The 22,145-nt window shown below is 45.2% G+C and overlaps 1 protein-coding gene across 1 annotated transcript in view; it reads left to right on the top strand.

Annotated features, from left to right (window-relative positions):
• The first annotated feature begins 21,767 nt into the window (after window positions 1-21,767).
• Window positions 21,768-22,145, top strand: part of LOC146863624 (phospholipase A2 inhibitor and Ly6/PLAUR domain-containing protein-like) — a 130,755-nt gene continuing 130,377 nt past the window's right edge. The window contains exon 1 of the mRNA XM_085640658.1: window positions 21,768-21,852. Coding sequence (XP_085496784.1) covers window positions 21,801-21,852 — 52 coding nt within the window. The 5' untranslated portion in view covers window positions 21,768-21,800. The remainder of the gene's footprint in view (window positions 21,853-22,145) is intronic.

The raw sequence follows: 22,145 nt of genomic DNA, 5'->3' as shown, positions 1-22,145 counted from the left end.
TAAGCGTGCTTACAATGTAACTGCAGAACATTCTTTTAGCGAATTACCTCCGCATGAGTTGTCCTATAGATTTGCGCTGCGCAACAACACATTCATTAGTATGCTACATCATTCCCATCAAACCAGCAATGCCACAAATTGTTGGATATGTGGCCGACTCCCTCCCTATCAGAACTATAAGGGAGTTTTGCCCCTCTTTCCCTATCCGTTCACACACAATGGCTCCTGTGGAGCATGGTTTAGTTTGATTAATTCCCTAGATTCAAATTCTGCAGTTTATCAAGATAACTGGGTATGGGGAAACCTGAACTTAGTTTTGCTTAAAGTCTGCTACCCTAACAAGGAGGGACTTCCCAGAAGAACAGGAACTGATCTAGAAAATGAAGTATATGGATTAGGTAATTTTACACTTAACCTTATGATCCTGAACGTTGAATCTGAAGCTACACCAATCTTGCCCGCCATGTCAGTATTCCCAGTAAAAGGGGAATTATGTGTAAGAAAGAATGGTTCCATACACATGGGCCATAGTAAATGCACCACTGTAATAAAATTCAGTGATCAAGGCAAGTCTACATTTAGAGCTTCTCGCCATTCCTACTTTATATGTGGCCAGACCGCATATATACGTCTACCTCTAGATTGGGATGGTACCTGTTACATAGCATTCCTTCTACCACCTGTTTTCCTAGCTCCTCCTGATTATCATAGAAATACCCATTTAGTACACAATAGACAGCAGAGAGATCTCCCAATTGTCGATTACACTGAAACAGCATGGGAAAAATACACAGATTTCAATAAAGGTTTCTTTCCCTATATAGGTACAGTCACTAATAGTAAGCTGATACGTAGATTAACCAGAACCCTTGAAGCAGTAGTGAACGAAACTATTTCCGCCTTAGACAATTTAACAGAAGAGCAGTCTGCTATGCGGATTGTTGTGCTTCAAAATCGTCTTGTCCTTGACGTCATCCTGGCCGATAGGGGCGGAGCTTGTAGGGTCATCGGATCAAGTTGCTGCATTTTCATACCAGAAAATTCGCCGTCAGTATATAAAGCCATAACTCGCCTTCATAAGATTGTAAGCCAGATACACCAGAGTCCAGGCACCTGGACTTGGTCCGGTTGGTTCTGGGGCGTGTTGTCAGCCTGGGGATGGAGAATCCTATCCTTCCTAGGTATTGGCTTTCTCATACTATTCAGTTGCTGCTTATGTCTACAATGTGGGCCAGCGATTTGTGGTCTGTGTGCCACATCGTGTATCCCACATCCAAGTTTTCGTTCGAGATCCCGGAAGAAGAAAGAAGAACAAATGATGCTATATGAACAGATCGATGGATTGATGAAGATCGATATCTCCTGAGGGTCCGTAGGGGACAAGGAGGGAATGAGGAAATATGAATTTTGTGATCAGTTATGTCCCCTATCGTAGACCCCAATGGCTCCATGTGCATGCTATAAGTACATGTATGTTCCCTCCTGCTCCAGTTTTGAAGACGCAAATATATGTGCGTCCACCGTCAACATGTCCTCTTTCAGATTCGCCATGAATGGGTCAGATATTCCATTCCTAAGTATGAAAGGCCACCGACTTTATGTGGTTCACTTTCCACATTTTACAGATTCAGGCGAGTAGGCCCCGAATTCTGTCATCAAGCCTTTTCCTGCCTTCTGCTTCTGAAAGCTCCAGTCTGAGCCTGCATCTGTATCCATGAACTTTGTCCTACTCCCTGCGCGGCTAACGGTGCCTGATCCAGCCTGTCGCCTGCCAAAAACTGTATTTCAACTTCAAGATTATCTACTCCGCTCCTCATCCGATGCATTCCTGTCTAGTAGTTTAGGTAAACATTCCTCCAGCTACCGTGCAAAGAGCCAGGCCTCGCTGTCCTCATGCAAGTAATTCATAGCCCCGTTACCATGGAATATTCCTACCCCCTCGCATCTAGTGTAGACACTTAGACGCTTATACACGCACTAACAGTCAGCATAGATTAGATTCTGTCCTAGAGACCTCTCCTTTTGGATAACACAGTTCTTTAAACATAGGATATTAGATATGATTTGGGATTAGGTTGACATGACCCCCAGACTTCTGTCTCCACATGTAGAGCTAAATGTCAAGTCCCCTTCACCCTCTAGTTGCACGTCAATCACACGTCATGCGGCTGCGCGCGCATCTCTGCCAAATATTTCTGCTGACATTGCAGGATTCTCTTATGGATCCACCCACTTGTGACATCATGTATGATGACGTTTATTAAATTACGCCCATACATCCGCCTCTATTAGTTACGTATGCACCTTTTATCTGCACTATGTATTTTCTATAAAACTGCCTATCTGTCAATAATGTATGCCCTTCCTTCCTGAACTTTCGTGGTGATGGAATAGAAAGCCTACAATTCGAATTGTATTCCTTTGTATAGGAATAAAGCCTTTTAAAACCTCTAATACCACGGATTCTGCCTCTTATATTTACTGAGTTATTCTTAATAGACTTTACCGCATAAAAATAGTACCGGTAATGAAATATTTACCACAATGACACCCAGCTTATCTTTTCTTTCGATAAATCCTCTAAGATGGCCCAGATCACCTTCTCCACCGGCATGCTAGCAATATCTCAGTGGATGTATAACAACTATCTAGAATTGAATGCCCGGAAGACGGAGATTTTCCTCTTCGGAGAAGCAGCACTGATGTGAACGCCAGAATGGTGGCCAAGGGAGCCGGGTGTCTCGCCCGCCCCAAAGTCATCAGTGAAAAATCGGGTGGTGCGAATTGAGCAGAGCCTGAACATGAAGGAGCAGGTGGCCCATATGGTGGGCACATGTTTTCATGTGCTGAGTCTGTTGAGGTGAGTATTTCCTTTCCTTCCAGACCACACATGGAAGACTCTCATTCAGGCGCTAGTTTTGAGTCGACTCGACTACTGTAATGCTCTACTGATCTCGGCTAATGAGGCCTCGCTAGATTGCTTACAGGTAGTCCAAAATACAGCGGCACGGCTGGTACTGAATGCCCCTCACAGATCTCTGTCACTCCCGCTGCTGCAGAAACTTCACTGGCTGCCGGTATGCAAAAGCATTGAATTTAGGGTTTGCTGCATCATTCATAAGGCGGTGTTTGGCAATGGTCCAGCATACCTTGCGGAGAAAGTACAGCAATACAATCCCCTTAGGGGCCTGAGATCTAGCTCTAAGGCGCTCCATAGAGTCCCCCGGATTAACAAGTCTAGGACAGGAGGAAAAGCTTTTTCGTATCTTGCCCCTCAACACTGTAATTTGCTCCCTATCAAACTGAGGCAGTGCCCGGACCATTTTAAGTTCAGAAAATCTCTGAAAACACATTTGTTCTAGTCGTTCCCATAGTGCCAGTATTCCCATGTAAGTTCACAAGCGCAGAGATAATCCTTCGGGGGTGAATCAGGCGCTATACAAAACTGTAAAAAAATAAATTAAAAAAAGTGAGCAGCTCCTACCTGGATTCTGTAACAGCACTTTGAAATTCAGTGGGTCATATAAAGAGCAAGTGAGCAGCCCTAATTCAGAAAATTACTTGGATTCTATAAGCACCACTGAAACAGCCACTCTGCTACGCTGCTTTCAATCAAATTTGGCTCCTGGCCCCAGCGGGCTTCCCAATGCTATATTTCATGCCAATATGAACAGCTGGGCTGAAGTGCGGACTCCATTGTTTAATGCCGTACTAGCATTGAAGATGCAAAGCTAATGGACCTATTAGTAATCAAGGCCTATAAATACATTTTTGGGATCCCCAGGTCAATTGTCCAAGCTGACATTAGATTGCAGTTTGGCCTGCAAAGACAGGCCACAGTGTTGCAAGGGTCATTTCTGAAATGTATGTACTCTTTGTTCGCGTCTTACCCTTCATTCCTTAGCTAACATCTGCTGGCATGAAATAATTAGCTCTGTCTACACAGATACCTGGTGAACTCATATTTTAATATGCCTCCAGAGCTTTGACCTGCCACCTAAGGAGGGCACGCCAACTTGGATCCAACAATGGCCAAGTACTAAACATAGACTGTTGGATGGCCACGTGAACCTTATTGCACATAGTATATACGTGTCCTAAACTGCTTAAAATATGCACAGCACATTCTTAAAACCTTTATTCCTTAAGGCTGGGATAAGATCTGCCCATCAGGCACTTATCTTACGCCTATTGGGTGAGTCGCTTCCATTGGTATGTCAAACAATAACAGTTTGAGCAATGCTGGCCAATGGCTGGTGCCGCAACCCAAGGGTCATTTGAAAGGATTTGAAATTAAAGTTGTAATCAGGTTTTAAAGAATATATGAAAACACAGGAGCACCTTTATTTCCTATATGCACAACAGCACACACTGTTTAAACCTTGGCTCTCAGGTAGTTGTAGACAACAGGCCTCAAAACTTATAGAGACATGTTATTGCTCATTTGATTATTGTTTACAGTTCTTGTACCTAGGCACTTTATAGTATATTTGCACAGTGTTACATAATGTTTATATTTTAAGTTGCATATTCTTGCGAATGTAACCAAAATATGTTACTAGTCTATGACTACAGTATGACCGTGATAAAAGATGTTTATCTTTGGTATCAATGTTATGGTACGGAATGTAACCATAAAAACATTCTTTTTGTACAGGTGTACATTGTTAGAAGAAACAGGAAAATGTGTCTTTTATTTATGATATCAATGTTTTAATTAAACTGATTTTTTTTATTCCAGCAACAAAGAACCAATTCATTCATTAATCATTCATTTCATTCATTAATGACACCCCTTGTAAATCGTGAAAGTGGTTCAACCCGTTCCCGTGCTTGTATTGGATCAGTTCTGTTCAGCACCGGCTTATGGGGGGATTCGATTGGAAGGAACTTTGGCAATGAATTAAACCTTAAGTCCTGACACCCATGGTCTGCATCTGGAAAGTTGACTCGAAGAGCACCTAAACAGACTGGCCTCTCACAGCCCCTGCATAGACTGGCCTCTCATGGCACCTGAACAGACTGGCCTCTCATGGACCTAAACAGACTGGTCTCTCATGGCTCCTGCACAGACTGGCCTCTCACAGCCCCTGCACAGCACAGACTGGACTCTCATGCCATCTGCACAGACTGGCATGTCATGGTACCTGAACAGACTGGCCTCTCACAGCCCCTGCACAGACAGACCTTTCGCAGTCCCTAAATAGACTGGCCTCTCATGGCAGCTGCACAGACTGGAATCTCACAGTCCCTCCACAGACTGGCCTCTCACGATACCTGAACAGACTGGCCTCTCATGGCACCTAAAGCCACTGGCCTCTCATAGCCTCTGCATGGAATGGCCTCTCACGCAACCCAAACAGACTGGCTTCTAACAGGCCCTGCACAGACTGGCATCTCATGCCTTCTACACAGACTGGCCTCTCATGGAACATGAACAGACTGGCCTCAAATCAGTCTTGACCCTGTGCCCATGGAAACAGTCCAGCCTGAACTGACTGTCCGGTTTTAGGTTTAAACCTATAATAACTGATAAAACCCCACTGAAAGAGAAATAGCCCTCACCAGTGAAAACATATAAACACTGAAAAAACACCTGCAGAACCACAAACTAAATGCAATTCAAAGAAAGGAAAATGAGAGTGAAAGAGTCATTTTCTTTCTTCCTGAAGGGGCCAATACAATGTAACTTTGTTATACAAGCTAGCTGTAAGAAAGTCTGGGCTAGCATTATTCTGCTTGAGTTTTATTGTTTAGGGATGCCACTAAAATATTGTTTTGTGGTCTTTGGTCTAAAGATGCAGGTTATAGAAGCATGTTTTAGGGCTTGTTGAATTATTGTATAAACTGTAAAGAATCAGGAAATATCTAAATCATATTTTATATTTTGGCTGCGTCTGGTTCATTCACTGATAGGTAAAATAGCTAGATTCACAATAATCTCTCCTAATATGTGTCATCACATTTACCCAAAGAGAATGGGTAAAAACCCTTAATACATCAGCTCCCACTTTCTAGTGAGTCAGTATTGATAGTAGGCGAATTGTCAACACCTCAGTCTTTAACAGTATATGTTAAAAGAGTGCTATCACCAAGCATCTGGGAAAGTGGTTAAAACATGACACAAGACTTTTAGAAAACATGGCCACTGTGTCACTTGGAATGCTCTGCAAAAAATGTCATTTCCAAGTTCAACAAAGATTAGAGTGATATTGTTTGTATTTACATTGATTCAGCTACGTATATGAAAATGTTGTGTGATGACCTGTCAAAATTGATACCTGAGCTGAAGTGCTTCCCTGTAAGAGATCCTTGCCACTTGTTAGATGGTATGCTGAAAGCATCTTTACAATCTTCAAAGTTAAAGAGTAATGCTATTGACTTTTTAGTCCATTCCGGTGCACTGTTTTCTTATGCACAAGAACTAAAACGTAAATATTTATCATTTCGTGCTTTGTGTGGCATCAAAGAAAGAGTCATCCCAACTGTGTCCCTTAGCTGATGGTTCTCAGTCCAAGGGGCTATGAATGCTATATTATCCATGTGGAAACTGTTTACAGAATGTTTGCTGAGTGAGGATGCTAAAGGCAAGAAATGCGAGGTCACATATTGATAGTGATGTGAACAAAAGTACACTATACTGCATTCTTAGGTTTTTACAGGAAAACATAACTGCTGTAGTGAACATAATAAAAAAAACTAAAGTCGGAAAACACCCTTGTCTGCCAAGTGTTCAGCATAATTGGTGCACATGTGAAACATCTCCTTGAGAGTAGGCTGGGCGACACCTTTAGTGACTTTGCACTGCAACATGTTGCATGTTAGAGCGCTTGCCGCTTGGTAAACAAAGCAATAGTGAAGAGCAATTCAGGAATTTTTATTTTACAATGTATGAGAAATGACTTGCAATGATGCATAGAAATGTCCCTTCACCACCAATGGCATTTGAAGTCAATGAACCCTCACTGTGGTACCGCTTCGATAACTCTGACGGCATAAGCGCCCAGATCAGCAAAAATGTTGCAGAACCTGACCTGAGAATCGCAATCTTCATGTGAACCAGTATTGGCATGGAAAGCTAGGTCAGTGGCCATAGTTAACAAATTGTGTACTGGCTGTTTTGGTGTTGCCCATCTCAAGTGCCAATGTTGAGAGGGCCTTTTCACAGAAGTTTACATGGGAAGGAAAGATTGAGCATACATGACCAAAGACTCGCTGAAGAATTATTGTGTGGTGTACTACAATAAGTTTAATTTTCAAAAATCTATTTGGACCTCATATACACTATACTTACACTGTCTATATACCATGCTCTATCAGTGCAGAAAGCAAGCAATAATAAAAGCAAAACATTCTATAAACACCGGAAAAACACTGTTTCTGAAGTTTTTAATGGTGCGACAATGTGAAACCACTGATAACCACTGTTTTTTTTGAGGTATTGAAATCACTTGAAAACACTGAAAAAATCCCACCAGAATTTACCTAAAATAGAAACTGAAAACAGGAAAGCCTACCTATCACCTACAGAGGTGGCCTCTCACAGCACCTACTGAACCTGGCCTCACACGGGACGTAAATAGACTGGCCTCTCAAACCCTCTGAATGGACTGGCCTTTTACAGCACCTGCACAGACTGGCCTCTCAAAGCTGTTGATTAGACTGGCCTCTCCCAGCCTCTGCACAAACTGGCTTCTCATGCCATCTACAAAAAGAACAATTGATGGACAGAGTGAAGAACAATGTCCTACATTCACCCCAGTACAGAGATCTGGGCCTAAATCCATTGTTTTTTTGCTCACAATGTCATTCCAGTTTGGACCCAGCCATATACAAATCAGTCTTGACCCGACCCTGTGCCCCATGGGAACAGTCCAGCCTGAACTGCCAGGCCAGGTCCTTCCTGGACTAGAAACAAGCATCCTAGGACCAGTTTCGGGCTTTCATCCCTCATCAGCCAGGATAGCTTGACTCCAGCGGCATGCAGAGCACAGGATCCACGTCTGGGCATGCCCGTCCCACTCGGGGTGACAAATGCAAAAAGAACAATTGATGAACAGAATGCAGAACAATGTCATACATTCACCCCAGTACAGAGACCTTGGCCTAAATACATAGATTTTTTGCTCACCATGCCATGTCCGTTTGGACCCGGCCATATGCAAATCAGTCTTGACCCTGCGACCAATGGGAACAGTCCAGTCCGAACTGCCAGGCCAGGTCCCCAGACGTGGGTCCCGTGCTCTCCATGCCACTGGAGTCAAGCCTTTCAGGCTGATGAGGGCTGAAAGCCTGAAACCGATCCTAGGATACTTGTTTCCAGTCCAGGGAGTCCCAGGCCTGGCAATTTGGGGAGTTTGGGAGATTAGTGAGCTCAGTGTTGTGTTCATGGATGACATATTTTCCAGTCATTAGATTAGCGTTTGCTGAAAGTACTGTTTCTGTTACATTTGGTAGTGGTACCATTTGGATGTAGAATAATACAACATTGATTTCATGATGATTATAAATACACACTCTCCACAAACATCCTCTACACACAGCAGTAGGTTATACACATGTTATGTCCATTTCCTGCATGGATGGATAAAGAACCAGGATGCAGGAGAACTGGCAGTCCAAGGTATAAACATGGGAGAGGTCAGTAGGTGACTCTCCCCAGCAGGGACAGGGCTCAGAAATATGTTTGCTGCTGCCAATCTCAGTCCTCTACACCCTGGCAAGCTGAGAGAAGTCACATTCTGTGAGGAGGTTTTGTATGCTGTGCACCTTCAGACACAGAGCTCCACTCTGAACTCAACCCAGGTTACATAAATGCCTCCAATTCACATGCGTGATTGTCATGTGTGCTGAGTTGTGGTGAAACATTTACAGCCTACTGGAATGATCTCAAGGAAGAGGTGCGTCCAATAAAAGGGATCGCTCTACACCCCAACAGGATCATAGTCTAATTGGCACACTATGAGATATTATTTTTGCTTATATCCTTTGCTTATATCATCTAACATTATTAAGCAATAGTCACTGTTTATACTATGGGGTAAGTTTCTATTTAAGATGGAGTGAGGGGTTTTCCCTAATTTTGAAATCTACACTAGTGCTCCATCTGTTGTGCACATTGTGTGTGTAGTTTGTTTACTGAATGCACAAAATAAGATGTGACACCAGTAAGTATAGTACCATAATGCCTCCTATGGAGAGAAAGCTTTCTGTTTTCATTGTGCCCAATAATTGACGTAAAGTTTAATGACAGGCCCATAACTCCCTTTGCACATTCTGAAATCTGAAATCTAACAACACAACAGTTCTCCCACTCAGTTTCTCATGTTCAGCAAAATCGAAGACGGAGAATGCGCTGATTAATGGAAAATCCTACCCACATACTAAGCATTTACAAATTCCACTTCATACTTTCTCACAAACACCCAGTAGGTCGGGATAGTTCCTTGCCCCATAGATAAGGGACCTGGTAGTTTGTAATTCCTCTCAACTGATTTCCTTCCAGCCTGATCCCTCTTTTGTATTCATGCTTTCCTTCCAAAGCAATAACATTACTCAGGGACCAGTTAAGTGCTTAATGAGTCATTCCCACTGTTAGTTCTGGTTTCAGGAAGGTCTCTGCACTCCTCACTTTAACTGAAAAGGACTGGATGCACAGCTGTCTCCGAGGACACACTTTATCAGTGTTCAACCAAGAGCTGGAATTGAGGAAAACATCACTCTCCGGGGTTTCTTTTGACCTTGGTTTGAAAACTCTTCATTTGATTGGAAATGTTAGAAAATGGTAAATGTAAGTTATACATCTATCAAAAAGGTGTGAGGGTGCATGAGTTATTCTCTCAATGTGCCACTTACAAATAGCAAATTGCTATCCAGACAGAAACCCATTTTAGGAGCTGGTAGACATCAACCTCCTAAAATGGGTTTAATACATGGAGCTTAAAGGGTTAGCAGCCCCAACCCCATAATTGTAGCAAATTGTAGAATTTGCATTCACTAAATACTAGTACACATAGCCCCTTATCTCCTGTCTACTGACTCCTGATGAACTGAAGCTCTGTGTGGTCCATTGCACCAGAACGCATCAAACTAATGAATGAGATGCATCCAGCCTTGACCGTTGGGCATTTATCCTGGTCTTGCTTATCTGGAGGGTGCATTCTTAGAGACATTATGGAAGGGGATTTTAGTAGATGGGATTTTAAGGCACATTCTACAGAGGGAATATGTATACAAAACAGTGATGGATGAAGTGCTTGAATTAATCTCAGCCACTGGTAATCACTCGCGTCTCAACCCAATCCATCTCTATTCTGCACACCATGCCAACTCAGTTTGGGCCCACCCAGATCCTCCCTGAACCGGAACACACTCAACCCAGGTCCGGTTTTACCCTAGTTATGGGCTTATCAGCTGGACACAGCTTGGTTCTAATGACACAAAATATTGACCAGGCAAGTAAAATACTGGTTAGATGTTAATCCTAACTGTGATTTTTGTCTGTGGTGGAGAGGGAGTTCTTTACTGTTTAAATAAACATTTAAGACATGTCTTTGGAGACAAAGGGGACACTCAACTCTACTGACGCAGTAAGTTACAAAAAAAAAGTTATTAATTTTGAAAATGCAACGTAGTTGAAGAATCTAGACAAGTTAAGCACTCTTTTTAACTGACAACAACTTAACCAAGGATTTCCATGTCATTTTCTGTCTTTTGTTCCCTTTTTCTGTGCTGAGGGGTATGCCAATTTAAGTTACACCAATGATGCCCAATAAAAAAAGAATGGTCTTCTGAAAATCGGGGGCCAAATTTATCATTGGATTGGGTCAAATTTAAAAAATATGGCGTCTGAGATGGTGTGGTTTGGATGCAAGGAGTGGACTGGGCCCAGTCAGAGCTTACCTTTTGGCTTTAGATAAAAAGTGTCTGAGAAGGTATAGTTCAGCAGGGCAAGGCACAATATTCCATTGCAATTGGCGCTGTTACTGCTCTGCCATCCCATCCTGCCAGCAGATGGCTCATTGAGGCTCACCTAATTCCTCTCTATTGTGTGACTGTCTGGGAGGACTACACAAAGTCTACCTGACAGCTACACCCAGTCATGTGACCCAGGCTGAAAGAACTAAGAGCATGAAATGCCAACTGTAATCAAAAACCTAACTATACCATTAAATTGGTACCTGTCCCATTGTTATCCAATGGGACAGGTAGGTCTCACAGCAGTGAAAAACAGATTAAGAAGTTCGTCACTGCCAGGGCATGTCAAACATAAAAGTACATGTTTAACACTTCAGTTACACAGCACCCTGCCCTGTGAGCTACCTGTGGCCTATCATAGGTGTTACTTATATGAAATAAAAGGCACAGTTATGGCTTGACAAAGGGGCTTTAATGCCAAGTCAACATGGCAATTTAAAACTGCATTCAGGCTGGCATGGCAGCCCTGGAACATGTTTTAAGGTGCTACTTAAGTGGGTGGTCCAATATGCACCTACAGAGAGGGCCAGGTCCAACAATGCTCTTTTTTCATTCAGTTTCATTTGCAATGCCAAACTGAATTTGGCAGGTACCCGGATGACTCGTTAAGATCACTTGAAGTACTAGTACAATATAGCAAATAAATCAAAAACAGAACTAAATGCAATGACATCTATTTACTGATCCATTATGTATGGATTGAGAGTCCTATTGTATAAAACACGAATGAAACAACAAGGTCCACTTAGTGTATGAACTGTGCAAAATACATTGCATGGAGTGTGGAAGGTTTTAGAAGAATGAGAGGATGGAGTAGCCCATGTAGACTCAAGGAATGGCTTAGGAGGAGAGGGGTGGACATGTATGTTTGATGGTAAACCCCAAGGCAGAGAGGTTCATGGATTCTGGCTGTGGATAATCAACAGACGATATTGAAACAGAGAGGCCAAGACCACACTTTACATGTTTCCAGTTTATTTCCATTTCCTGCCCCCTGATCGAACTCTGAGTTACCTGCATTTTCAGACTTTTTGACTGGCCCATTTTTGGGATGTTTGTTGATGAGGCACAACCCATGCTGCTTACCAGATGCAATAAAGCCTCACTATGAAAGTTAGCTTAGTACAAAACTGATAATGTATGGAAAGAGCATCATGTTTAAACTGGGTTTTTGTTCACTTGTATGTTTGCACTCCACTCTGTTCTACTCTACTGTACACCACTCAACTGTGTACCATCCCACTCTATGCCACTTCTCCCTTCCCCACTCCAGTGTAAACTATTTAGCTGTGTGCCACTCCACTCTACGTTATTCCATTGTATGCCACTGCGCTGTACCTCACTTCACTGTTTGGCAGTCAATTGTACTACACTTCACTCCACGACACTACACCCTATGCCAGTGCACTGTACAACATCGCACTCTTCGCTGTTCAATTGTACACCAATCCACCATATCGTACTCCACTCCCTTCTACTCTATCTCACTCCACTCTACTCTATGCCACTCCACTTTACGCCACTCAACTCTGCACCCTCTACCGTTTAAGCCACTGCCCTCAACACTAGTCAACTCTAATTTATTCCACTGTACGCAACTCCAGTCGCGCCACTCGACTCTACTACGCTTTATGACACTATACTCAACAACAGCATACGTTATGACACTCTTCTCTACTTTACTGTCTAACACTCCACTTAATAACACTCCACTCAACCAAAGTAAACTGTATGATTAAAAAATAATAATATATTTATTAAAAATAAAAAACTGTTGAAATTCAATGAAAAACTTAAATGTAAAACGCTGTTATAGTTTAAAAAAACATGATTCATCCTTTCTTTATAAACCATACTATTTACACACAAACATTAGATATTCTTCAGTTATAGTTCTACCTTAAATGTATAATTTGCTGTGGAGTGGGTGCCACACTCTAATGCAGCCACCAACCCACACAACATTGTTGCCTCTTACTGGGCTGGAAGATGCTCTGGAAATGCTGCCAGTGAGGTTGTGGATCCCTGGGCTTCAGCCCTGATGCCCCTGTGCCACTACACGTCAGCCATTTTATAACCTGACACTTTCTCCTTTCCCTTCCTTATGGGAATCAACAGAATCAAAGCTACGAGCTGCCCCTGAAGGGGCTTTAGACGCCCCGTAGCGTGAACATCTGCATGAACAGCTGATATGCGGCTTCTGCGACCACTTTGAAATTTATATATCTTTATTTATTCTTTAGCTACAAACAAAACTTAAAGTACGCAAAAATTGTACATTTCTAAACTTATACCGTTAAATTATAATTTAGTAAACAGCTGTGATGTATTATAACTTGCACAGTATATTCAACTTAGTAGCCATTCTGCATTAACTATAAATTTGGCATTCTCCATGCACTGTTTACACCCTTTTATATCATGAGTTATACCATCTAATATAATATTTACAATAATAGTTGTGACATAACAAATCATATCTTTTGTGAGAACACAGTGTGTGGTGCGGTGGCAAGTTATAATGGATGTGCAAACTGGGAACTGAATGTCCCAGTTGTTGTTTTCAAACCCTTTTAGTGTAAGTGGCTGGATGTCCATGTGAAAGAAATACTCTTTCTTCATAAAATACAATAGGGGCAGCAGGATCGGTGTTTCCAAGAAGGTGACAGACAGTATTGCATTTTTCTTTCTGTTTCTGTCTATCAGCACATCCAGATCAACTAAACTCTCATTGAACAAAGTGCCTGAGCACCTGTGCTATTAATTCACTATGCCAAATCGATTTTTGTTTATTCGCTTTCATAGAACACACACAGCACCAGTGGGCATGAGTGAGTGGAACCCTGAATATATATAAGGCTCTGTAATGCAATAGAAATTCACAATTGTGCCTCAGACTCTGTGACTAGAAACACAGGCCTACTACGGATACTATATACAACACATGGAGTAAGGTGATTGAATGTCCAATATAGAATAGGAAAGGAACTGAACTGAGGATCCTCAACCCTGAAACTGAGTTACTGGTGTAAGAGGGAAAGAAATGGGGTAGGTGAGAGGGGGGTGGTAAGTACATAAATCTGGGACTGGAATAAAGAGAGGGTACTCTGCTGCATGATCCAGCCTGTCAAGCCTGGTTATGGAGAATGTGGGGTGGTCCTATTGCATTGGGGGTGGCAACAGCATGAAATAGTGATAATAATTGCAAGGCCATGTCGCAGCCAATGAAAGACCAGGATGTAATAACTGCACAGAGGAGTAAGGAAAGAATCCAGAGCAGAGGGCAGACACATTCAGATAGGCATAGACTCATCAGTTGCTAGAAAGAGGCCCGAAACCGCCTCTAAGGCATCCAATCTCTTGTTCAGTTTACATGCTGTGCGTTCATGACTACAACTGTGTTAGGTTCAATCCTCCATTCAGTGGGTTGCCTCTAGTGCCAGAGAATGCAGCACTTCTCCTTGACAGGAGAGGTTTCTATCCACTGGTGATTATGGGTCATCAAGTTGAGGAGGTCAGAGGTGTAGAACGGCGAGTTGCAAGGGCTGTCGACAAAGCAGGGACTATATATCCTTCCTACAGCTCTGAAGCATCGTACACGACCAAGGGGCCGTAAGTACAGAGAGCTAGCTGGAACATAAGTTAAAATGCTTTCACATGGGATGATCACAGGCCTCCATGTGTCATATCTGGTCATAGGTGAGCTGCCCTGACCTGGGGTCTACTCCTGCTCCAGAAGTAGGCACAGGCATCCACATCTTCACTCACTAGAAGGATTTGCAGGACCCAAAAGGTAGATACATTGAGGAGCCACCATTATCTTAATGGTCTGGACTCTTCCCCACAATGAGAGGGTGAGGAGAGACCACCTCTGGAAAACCACGTTATGCATTTTAGCAGAGGGAGAAGGTTATCTTTTACCATGTTGATCTTAATGCCCAGATAGCTGAGCCCTGACTAGACCCACCACATGTGGTGCCTTGGATACAAACTTCGGTGGTGGAGCATTTTTTTGCCCGTGTCCCAAGAAAAGCACACTGCGGCCACTATCGAGTCACAAGGATGGTACTAAAGGAGCAGGAGGGCATCCACATAGAGTAGGGCCTTAACCTTCACGACTGCACATGGGATACCCTCTGACTTTTGGCGGAGTACTGCAGTGAACGTCTCCGGTGCAAGGAGAAACAAGGGAAGGATGAGAGGGCAACCCTGACATGTTCCCCAGTCAACTGAAAATGTGTCCTATAAACCCATTGCAGGAGAAATCTGCCACCAGACAATTGGACAAAAGATGCACCTTACAAATAAATTGGTCTCCCAAGCCCATTTGGGACATAAGGTGAAAAGGTAATGCCAATCCCCCAATCGAGTGCCTTCTTGACATCTAGAGGAAGCATGAGGAGTTTGAGCGGGTAATTCTTCAGCTGTCACTGTGGGTGCATCAACACCCGAAGAGGATGTTAAAAGCTGTGGACCAAGACAAAACCCACTTGGAATTTGTGGATTAGAAAGGTTATCACTTTACCCAGGCACATGGCCAGCACCTTTGCATGATCTTAAGTCCACATTAAGTAAGGATATGAGCCAGTAGCTAGCACGGTCCAGAGGGTCTTCAGCCATCTTTAGAAGAACAATTATAATGGACTTGTTAGAAATAGCCCTCAGGAAGCCTGTCGCTTCAGCCTCCTGGAACGCCTGGTTCAGATGGGATACCAGTAAGTCCTCACCTGGGAACCAATCTTCTCCTGGAGACTTACATGTTCAATCAATCAATCAATAAGTGGTTTATAAAGCACACTACTCACACATGAGGGTCTCAAGGTGCTGGGGGGAGCAGCTCCTGATCAGTAGACGAGCCAGGTCTTGAGGTCCTTTCTGAACGTGTGTAGGGTAGGGGAGCATCTGATGTTCACAGGGAGCTCTTTCCAGGTTTTTGCTGCGATGTAGGAGAAGGCACTCCCACCTGTTTTTTTTCTGAGGATGCGGGGGACCTCTGCCAGGGCGAGGTCGGCAAAGCAGAGGTTCCTCTTGGCACGTGGAAGGATACGCTCTTGTTGAAATATTTGGGTCTGATGTTGTTGACGGATTTGTAGGCATGGCTGAGGAGTTTGTTGCGGGGATTCTGCTCATACACAAAACTGTGCACAGAGACCCAGGATCTCAGTGAATTGCGGTGGACCAAAAAACTCACCTCAGTACCTAGAAACCCTAACCAACTAGCATCAGTGTTAGATTAGCTCTCCGTCCTATAGCGAAGCTACCAATGATTAGACAACACAGAACATGTGACTTCGGGTACTCTCAGGAATGGTGGGAATCAAGAACACTCTTTTGTTTGTTATTCTCATACCAGTCCACAACTTGAGTAAATAGAGACGCAGAAAAGTTTAAAATGTTTATTTTAACGATGTGCTCTAAGATGCAGTATTTTTGCTAACATAAGCAGGCATATGATTAAAAATAAAACGATCAGCATTGTTACAATTCCATAAAACACAAAGGGAGAAATCATGTCATAATGATAGTGGAAACAAGTCCTATAGTGCCTTGTGTACCACCCTCCCCTGCTAGGAACTAGGTTTTATAATAATGATAGAAGTTCTCTTAGGCGTGAATGGAGAACCCCGTACCTCCAAGGTCAACAGAAGTGAATCACATCAGGATCAGGATCAGCAAAGCTCTCTCTGGGAAAGGATTTTCTCCAAGTGCCCCAATCATGCATGCAGTGCAATATTAAAGGCACTAGAACTTCAATGAGCTGCAGCTGTGTGCATGTTGTGTCTAGAGCGTGGGCCAATCAGCTTACATTGTAATGATAACCTTGGAGGCTTCTGCACACACTGTACAGACTGAGGTTGCAATGTAAGTCTAGGGATGTTGACAACAAGCCTTTCTCATGTGAGGAAATTCAAGCAATCTAACTTACAACAACAGTTACATACAGTGTACCGTGTGCAAAAGCAGCAAAATGGCAAAATGGCGTGTAAACGTCTAATAAGCTTATGCTAACATAGCAATGTTCTCTGCCTCTTCAACACCTACATGACCCTGTGGGCCTACACTGTCAGACTGAACAAACTCAGCATCATCTCCCACATCGACCACAATCAGCTCATCCTCTCGCTGTCCGAAGACCCCTCCACCACCAGAGCCAACTGCCACAGATGCATGATGAACGTTGCTGACTGGATGAAGGACAACTGTCTCAAACTCAACACTGATAAGACGGAAGTCCTCATCTTTATGAACAGCATCTCGCCATGGAACAATGCATGGTGGCCGACGAAACTCAGCCCCTACAAACCAAACCATCAACCTCAACATCATACTGGACAGAAAGCTATCCATGAAGAAGCAGGTCAATGCAGTTTGATCTGCCTGCCTACACACTCTTTGCATGCTCAGGAAGATCTTCAGGTGGCCTCCAGTCAACACCAGATGAACCGTCATGCAGGCACTCATCACCAGCAGGCTGAACTATTAAAAAACACTCTACATGGGAATCACTGCACATCTCCTGAAGAGACTTAAGGCAGTTTAAAACTCATCCTCAACCTCCCCAGAAGGACCCACTCCATCTCAAGAAATTACACTGGCTCCTGATCAAGAAGAGATGCTAGTTCAAGATGCTGACCCACTCCTACTAAGCCCTGCACAATAAAGGACCAACATACATCAACAAACGCCTGTCCTTCCACCAGCCACACAGATACCTCCGGTCCAGGCAGCACTCTCCCCGGCAGCTCCACCCGCTGATCTCCTGTTCTCCCACCTGCAGTCCTCCACCAGCAGAGCTCGAGCCTCGCGCCTGACTCTGCCTCAGGTCTTGCATTCCATTTGTGCTGTTCTTCATTTTTCTGGGGCATTACAGGTGTGTATTTTTTGGGGGCACTACTATTGTGTAATTCTCTGGGGCATCACTGTTGGGTGATTCTGGGGCATATCTGTGTTTCAGCGACTTAGCGCTTCCCGCCGTGTACTGTACCACCACTAGCCTCACCCCCTGACCCAGCCCCTCTCCCGCCTCCACCTCTCTTCCCACCCCCTCCCCTATTTAATGGCGACCGTTGCGCCGCTGGCACCCGAAGGCAAGCTTAAGGTAAGCCCGTCTGCGCCCGTCCGTGCCTGGACAATGCCCAACACCAGACCCCCTGGCCCCCGCGAGCACTACAACACCCAACGCTGCTATGACTCCAGCACCCTTCAAGCACTCAATGCTTCCAGGCTACCTGAAGCTCACCCACGGACCCTTCTCCTGCTGAAACTGCAAATACACCAGCCAGGGCACACCTGCAGGCCCTGCCCATCACACTGCCGCCGACCACAACAAACTCAGCTGCATGCTACTCCACACCCGCTCAGTCCATAAACACGCCATCAAACTCTGGGACCTGCTCGACTCCACCGGCCCCGGACATCGCCTTCCTGACAGAGACCTGGATGAACACCTCCTTAGCGCCTGACATAGCCATAGCCATCCCGGACGGCTACAAGATCACCTGCAGGGACCGTATCAACAACAAACCAGGAGGAGGAATCGCCGTCATCCACAGGAACACCATCAGAGTCTCAACCTTCACCGAAGACTTCCTCAGCATGAGCGAACACCTGCACTTCCAGATCCACGTCAATCACAACACCACCCTCAGGGGAACCCTCGTCTACCGACCCCCAGGCCCCGTGCACAATTCAGCGATTCCATCGCCGACCTCATCAGCACACACGCCCTCGCCTCCACAGACTACATCCTCCTCGGGGACCTGAACTTTCACCTTGAGAACGCCAACTACAGTAACACGACAACCTTGCCAACCTCGGACTCAAACAGCTTGTCACGACACTCACCCACTGGACACACGCTCGACCCACGCTCGACCCCATTTTCTCCGCCAGTGACCACATCACCTTCAGCCACACAACCGAACTCCACTGAACTGACCACCACTGCATCCATTTCTCCTTCAAGAAATACACCACGCACAACCAACCGCAACAGATCCCACACCGCAGCTGGAAAAAAGTCACCGAAGACCAGCTTATCACCACTCTCGCCAAAAACCTTCCACCCGAGCCCTTCGAGACCAAGGCAGCAGCCCACAATTTCAGACAATGGATCGATTACTGTGCCAACACCCTCGCCCTGATCAGGAGAACCTCCAACAAGCGCACCAACAGGACAGCCATCTGGTTCAACGCCAACCACCAGAACTCCAAGCACACCTGCTGAAGACTCAAGGAGAAATGGCACAATGACCACACAACCACGCCGCCCTCACAAACGCCAGACGCAAACACTACCAACTCATCCAATCGCCAAAAGAACCTCCTTCAAGGAACACATCATGGTCACAACAGCAAAGAGCTCTTCATCATCGTGAAAGAACTCGCATCGCCCAGCTCCAGCTCCAATGACATCCCACCGTTGCAAGAACTCTGTGACTCCCTGGCCACCTTCTTCCACTGCAAGATCGCAGACATCCACAGCAGCTTCGACACCCAGACGCCAACAAAAGAACCGACACCCCCGACCCAACACCCACCGAACACACCGACCTCCTGCTCTCCTGGAACCATATCAATGATGAAGACACCATCAAAATCATAAACACCATCCACTCCGGCTCACCCTCCGACCCCTGCCCCCACCACATCTTCAACAAGGCAAGCTCCATCATCGCACCCCAACTCCGAAAAATCATCAACAGCTCCTTCGAGACCGCCACCTTGCTGGAAAGCTGGAAATATGCCAAGATCAACGCCCTACTCAAGAAACCCAAGGCAGACCCAAAGGACCTCAAAAACTTCCGAACCATCTCTCTGCTACCGTTCCCAGCGAAAGTCATTGAAAAGATGGCCAACGGACAACTGACCCACTTCCTGGAGGAGAATAACGTCCTGAACCACTCCCAGATTCCGCAGCAACCACAGCATTGAAACCATCTTCATTGCCACCACTGACGACATCAGAACCATACAGGACAACGGCGAAACCGCAGCCCTCATCCTCCTGGACCACTTGGCTGCCTTCGACACTGTCTGCCACCACACCCTCTGCACACGCCTCCGGGACCCAGGGATCTGAGACAAAACCCTGGACTGGATCACCTCCTTCCTCACCGGCAGAACCCAGAGTCTGCCTCCCCCATTTCCGATCCAAAGCCACCACGATCACCTGCGGCGTACCCTAAGGATCATCTCTCAGCCCAACCTTTTTTAACATCTACATGGCACCACGCGCCAACATCGTCCTAGCACACCACCTCAGCATCATCTCCTTCGCCGACGACACACAGCTGATCCTCTCCCTCACCAAGGACCCGACCACCGCCAAATCCAACCTGCATGAGGGAATGAAGGCCGTTGCAGACTAGATGAAGACTAGCCGGCTGAAGCTGAACTCAGACAAGACACAGATTCTCTTCCTCGGATCCACCCCTCCGCATGGGACGACTCCTGGTGGCCGGCCACACTGGGAGCAGCCCCTACACCCACCAACCACGCATGCAACCTGGGTTTCATCCTGGACTCCACGCTCTCTATGACCCGGCAAGTTAACGCCATCTCCTCCTCCTGCTTCAACACCCTCCGCACTCGTCAGCAGCAGGCTGGATTACGGCATTGTCCTCTATGCAGGAACCAGGGCCACACTCCAGAAGAGACTCCAACGCATACAAAACGCCTCTGCATGCCTCATCCTTGGACTCCCTCGCCACAGCCACATCACCACCCACCTGAGAGACTTGCACTGGTTCCCAGTCAACAAGAGGATCACCTTCAAGCTCCTCACCCATGCCCACAAAGCACTCTACAACGCCGGACCAGCATACCTTACCGAACGACTTTCTACACCCTGAACTGTCAGCTTCGCTCCGCCGACCTCGCCCTAGGCTCCGTCCCACGCATTCGCTGAACGACCACCGGTGGCAGATCATTCTCCCACCTCACCGCCAAGACGTGAAACACCCTCCCTGCACACTTACGGCAGACCCAGGTCCTGCAGACCTTCAGCAGACTCCTCAAGACCTGGCTGTTGGACCAGTAGCTGCCCTCCCACCCCTCAGCGCCTTGAGACCCTAACGGGTGAGTAGCACACTCTACAAATGTCTTGATTGATTGATTGATACCTTATATCTACTGTCCTGCTCCTCATAGACATCCCCTGAATCTGCTGACCCAAATAACGGAGGATGCTCCTTATTGCACCTGCTGGTCAAGAAATTGATCAACCTTCCCCTGCACCTCAGGATCACTGTCACTCCAGCAATTCAGAGACGATCTCAAGACCCGCATGTTCAAATGAGAAAACTACCACACAGCAGTCAATATCTCCAATGCCTCAAGACCCTTACAGGTGATTTGATGTGCTTTATAAATGTCTGACTGATAGATTGACTGATTGACTGAATGAGGCAGAAAATACTCCACCCCGTGGTAAATACCCCTAAGTAGATTAGTCATAATTATGATTTTCAGTTATATTTTGTATAGGTTCGTTTGGTTGGAATTGAGCTCAGCACTTATAATCATGGCCTCAGTACAATTTGGTATTTACTCAATAAATGTGTAGTTCATCATTTCATACAGTTAATTTCAATATATTTCTAAGGAATGATGCCAGCAACCAGAGATGTGCTCCCAGTCACACAGAAAGGGTTCAGCCACATCATGTGAACATAACTGTGAACATAACTCAGGTATCCTGTGCCCCACCCCTTCTGTGAGAGTATAAAAGGCATGCCCTGAGCATGAGATGTGCAGAAGACCCAGTCAAGGGATCCAGGTCAGAGACTTCACATCACCCTACACCTTACTCTTCTAGCACCATGAGGGCCTTCCTTGCAGCTGTGACCATGCTCCAGGCACTGATAACCGGAGGTAAGATGGCCATGCCCTTGTACAGTCTTGATTGTTGTGAGTATACACATAGGCGCACATGGATATTAAGAGAGTAATGATCAGGACAGAGCTTAACTCGCTCCAGAACTTAGCTGTAAGTTTAAATGTACCCAGATGTCTTTGTCTACTATCATATTATTGCCCTTTTTCCTTGTTCCTGCCTGACCCTCTTTTTTTCATTTTTTATCTCAATTTAGACAACCTGTAAATGCCAGGGAACCCCCACCCCACAAACTAGGAGGGGCTATAGGTAAACATAATTAGAATTACCT

The sequence above is a fragment of the Triturus cristatus genome, chromosome 2_1, assembly GCF_964204655.1.
Source record: "Triturus cristatus chromosome 2_1, aTriCri1.1, whole genome shotgun sequence".
NCBI classification, from domain to species: domain Eukaryota; kingdom Metazoa; phylum Chordata; class Amphibia; order Caudata; family Salamandridae; genus Triturus; species Triturus cristatus.
This window is presented reverse-complemented; position numbering and strand designations above follow the sequence as displayed.